Here is a 4,074-nt window from a genome sequence, read left to right on the forward strand (position 1 = left end):
TGTCACACCTGTTAGGTCTCCAAGGGTGCCACAGCAACTGATCCCACTGTGCATGTGCTGAGGTTCTGTCTTGCTCGATCACTCAGTCTCTTTCCCAGTGGTCGGTATGTAGTCCGTCGCCTCTTCGTCTCTCTCCTGCTCGTTGTGTCCCCGCTATCAATGTCTTTTAAATAGGGGTCGTCGCAAAAGTTATTTTGTCGTCCCTGAAACGAACATCGTTCATTTCGTACTCGGACACGCTCCCCTCCCTCTGAAATGAACACAGTTTGCAATGCTGGACGACGAAAATCGCATGCATGTACATGTACAGTGTTGGTCGACTTGTGATTTTGGCTCGCACCCCACCCCCCCACGAATGATGTTCTTTTCAGGAACGACAAAATAACTTCTGCGCTGACCCCTTACCGACTTCTCTCGCCGTCCTAATTGCGACTGCCCTGGTGTAACAGCTTCTTATAGAAGCACAGCACCACCCATACCTGGGTGTCGCAGATAGACCTTGTGGACAAGCTTGTGGACAAGACACAGCAACTCACTTCTGCGGTGTATCGGGATACTTGATACGCATTTCCCGATTCTTCAGCACCTTGCGGTCGAACGCCAGCAGCATCTTCTTGACGCTGACGGAATCGAGCGATGGCGCCTGATCCACAGTGAACCGAAAAACACAGCACGACAGGATAGTAGGAATCAGCGTACTGTACTGGTCTGGGTTAGAGGGGTGGCGAATATAGTGTGATTGAGCATGCTCAAGTAGTCATTGATATTATTCATCTACCGTACTTGTAGCAGCATGCACCAACACACAAACAAGGGCAGGGCAGCACAGACTTCATAGCATGTCGTGCACCCATAGTACACCACACAAGCTAAGGCTGGTCACTGTACCGGTATACCCGGGGGCGATTTCCAACTGCATTGGCCACTGACAGCTACTAAAGTCTGCACTTGAACTGTATGAAGTTCAAGTCATAACTGCTGTAAAACGTGCAATTTTCGGTGTAACTTTAATTTCGGTGATTTCGGTAGAGAAACCAGGCACCTAAATTTAAATTACACCTAAAAGGCACTAGATTATGCACTGTATGTGAAGGGAACGCTGGTCACCTAATTCTACATTACACCTGAAACCTGGCAGGTCCCTGGCACCGAAATTTTAATGCACATAAAATTACATGTTTTACAGTATGTCAAGATTATCACCTCGGGATTGGCCTCCTCGACCATCTTGAGGATTCTCTGCCGCTCCTCCTCGTCAATGCCAGTACTGCCGGATGCGGCAGCTGCACTAACAGGACCGTCTTGCGTCCAACGGGTGCTTTTGCTGCTGCTGCTGGCGGCACGGAGGTCGCTTGCGCTGACAATAGCCTCGGGTGGCACGAGGCGCGCCATGGGGTTGTCGAACCGTGACTGCCGGCCAGAGGCGCGCGGTGGCGACACGCGTTTCCGCTTGCGGCTTTCTGCTGCCGCCGCTGGAGCTTCATCTGCCGCTGGACGCTTCTCAGCAACGACCTCCCGATTCGGCTGCATACACACACACGCACACGCACACACACACACACACACACACACGAGCTTGCATACATACATACATACATGGACCCAATCGGACGCAACTCCATTTTAATGGCCCTGAACTTCTAGCGATTTAAAATACAAAGCTGACGTACGCATGTTCATAATGTATGTGTACTTCAAAAAGTACGTGTGTGTGCGTGTGTGTGTATATGTGTGTGTGCACGTGCGTATGCTCTGTCTTCACGCCTAACAGTGCACAGTGCACAGTGACGAGCTTATCAATGGCGCATGTACAGTGTGTGTGCTAAGATTAGCTGACCGCCAATTAAATACACTCTCTGTATTTGATTTTTAACCTCGCACATCATCCTCCAGAGCTAGGCTTGGATGATGCATTAGTGGGATTCGTATTCAGCACAGGCAGTTCTCAATAAAACGAGCTGGCACAACAGCCTCATCTGTACATGTATACAGTACGTTTACTGTGAACTTACCTGGAAACTCAACAGGTCTTTCAAATCCATCACTGATGCTCTGATGTATTTACCCAGTAGCTACCATGAAATAGAATGACAGCGGTGCATCCGATGATGTTTTGCAATTGTTGTGTGGTGGCCTTCGAATTTACTGTCAGCAGCAACTCTAAGTCATACCACGGCTGCTGTAGCAAGCACTACAATAGGGCTGGTACTCAGCATAGGATAGGATGAAAGGCAGTCAAAGTCTTGTAGCCAGGAGGATAAACGTGTTTGTAATTATTTTCAGAAGAATATGTGAACGGAATCAAACAAAAACAGCAATCAGCATTCATGAATCATGATTTGATTGGGAGCTATTTTGAACTCTGCTTTTCCCATTTTTTTTGTCCAAATATTTCGGCGTTTCGCAGCTGCAGCCTGCGCTGCATGCATGACATAACCAACAGAAAATCTGAGAAACTGGTGGTGAGTGAGTGTGTGCAGTGATCTATTGTAGTGACCAGGGAGTAGTACAATACCATTATAATTATTATTGGTATTGTACTACTCCCTGGTAGTGACGGCAGTGCAGTCACGGGCCCACTGGCCACGGCTAGGCTTTTCCACATTATGTTTTGCATAATTTTTGCATCTTGGGGGTAAAAATGAATCCCTGTTGTAAAAGTGCATCTTTCGTGATTTTTGCCAAATTGTCTTCAAAAACAACAACGTTTGCGTGTTTTTTGCCAGATTTTCTTCAAAAATAACAAATTTGGCGTGATTTTTGCCAGATTTTCTTCAAAAACAACAAGTTTTGCAAGTGTTAGCTAAAATTTACCCTACACTACAGGCATTTTCTTCTGCTGGCAAGACGACCTTGCCCCGCATCTGACGTAACCTGACTCTTGTCAGTCTCGAAATATGTGCCCGGCCCGGCATGGCATGGCAGGCGGCAGTGCGTGATGATGTGCATGCATGCACGGGTACATGTCCTAGAATAGATCCTGTAGCCAACATGACTGTACATGCTTCGAATCAGGGAGTCGTAAAATACCGGTATTTTACGACTCCCTGCTTCGAATGAATTTGGCAGCCATCTTGTTGCCATGGCAACGGGTGAATTAATTTTCGCACATTGGGTGATTTTTTGAATTTTTTTAGATTTTTTTCAAATCTATCAATTTTTGAGAATAACATCATTTCCCCAAAAAATCGAGTTTTACATCCACATCTTTCCAATATTTTTTCGAATAATGTGGAAAAGCCTAGCCACGGCACTCGACTGGGATTCACAATCACGTGAATGATCTTTTTGTACGCACGGAACTCGGGAGCTGGAGACGCACGCACAAAACTTCAAACCCGGGTTTCGGAGCGGCCATGGGGGCCGTGTTTACTGCTTGACTTCCTCTTCCTCTTCTTTTTGCTTCGAAAAAGAAACTCACAGACGTAACGTTGCAGAGGTGTGATGACAGATGTGACGCCCATTCCTTTTTGATTGGTAACCAGTTACCTAGCTGGTTTGGAGGCTGTTGATAGGGATCTCAGCGCGTGCAGTGCGCAGGGTGTTTGCGCATACATTGCGTCATCGAGTTTTGAGTGCAGCTCGCGGACACAGCAGAAAAATGGCGACGGTCGATTTTCGACACTAGGGGACGCGGTGGACACTAGCGGAATCGTCATCTTCATCGTCGCTCGAACATACTTTGCCCGCCGCGAGGACAGCGTGGCCAAGGCGATATTGCCCCGGTCGATTTTCCTATAATTTGCCATGCGGCAAGAACCCACTTCAGAGAGGATTCAGTCAAAAATTCAGACGTTTTCTCCGGTTAGATTGTCCTAACTTCGATTTTCAGTGCATCAGCCATCGCGAACATCGCCGCCATTATTACTCGGAGAGAAGACATCGCGCTCAGTAGAAGAGGTGTTCACGCTGCGTCCAAGAGTGAAAGATTGTGCTCTTTGACCCTCCATAGTTCCGCTGAGAGAGTGTCTGGGAGATAGGTAGCTTGGAGATGGCCGTAGAACGTGCTTTCCTGGACGCAATATTCAGCCATTTCTACTGTCTTCTTCAACTTGATTTATTTCGAAAAAAATG

General features: G+C 47.3%; 1 protein-coding gene across 1 annotated transcript in view; it reads right to left on the minus strand.

Moving 5' to 3' along the window:
* LOC135816658 (beta-catenin-like protein 1) overlaps window positions 1–2,352 on the minus strand; it is a 22,073-nt gene extending 19,721 nt beyond the window's left edge. The window contains exons 1-3 of the mRNA XM_065329810.1: window positions 2,013–2,352; window positions 1,204–1,524; window positions 537–643 (exon numbers count right to left, since the gene is read on the minus strand). Coding sequence (XP_065185882.1) covers window positions 537–643; window positions 1,204–1,524; window positions 2,013–2,042 — 458 coding nt within the window. The 5' untranslated portion in view covers window positions 2,043–2,352. The remainder of the gene's footprint in view (window positions 1–536; window positions 644–1,203; window positions 1,525–2,012) is intronic.
* Between the last annotated feature and the right edge of the window lie 1,722 nt (window positions 2,353–4,074).

The sequence above is a fragment of the Sycon ciliatum genome, chromosome 1, assembly GCF_964019385.1.
Source record: "Sycon ciliatum chromosome 1, ocSycCili1.1, whole genome shotgun sequence".
NCBI classification, from domain to species: domain Eukaryota; kingdom Metazoa; phylum Porifera; class Calcarea; order Leucosolenida; family Sycettidae; genus Sycon; species Sycon ciliatum.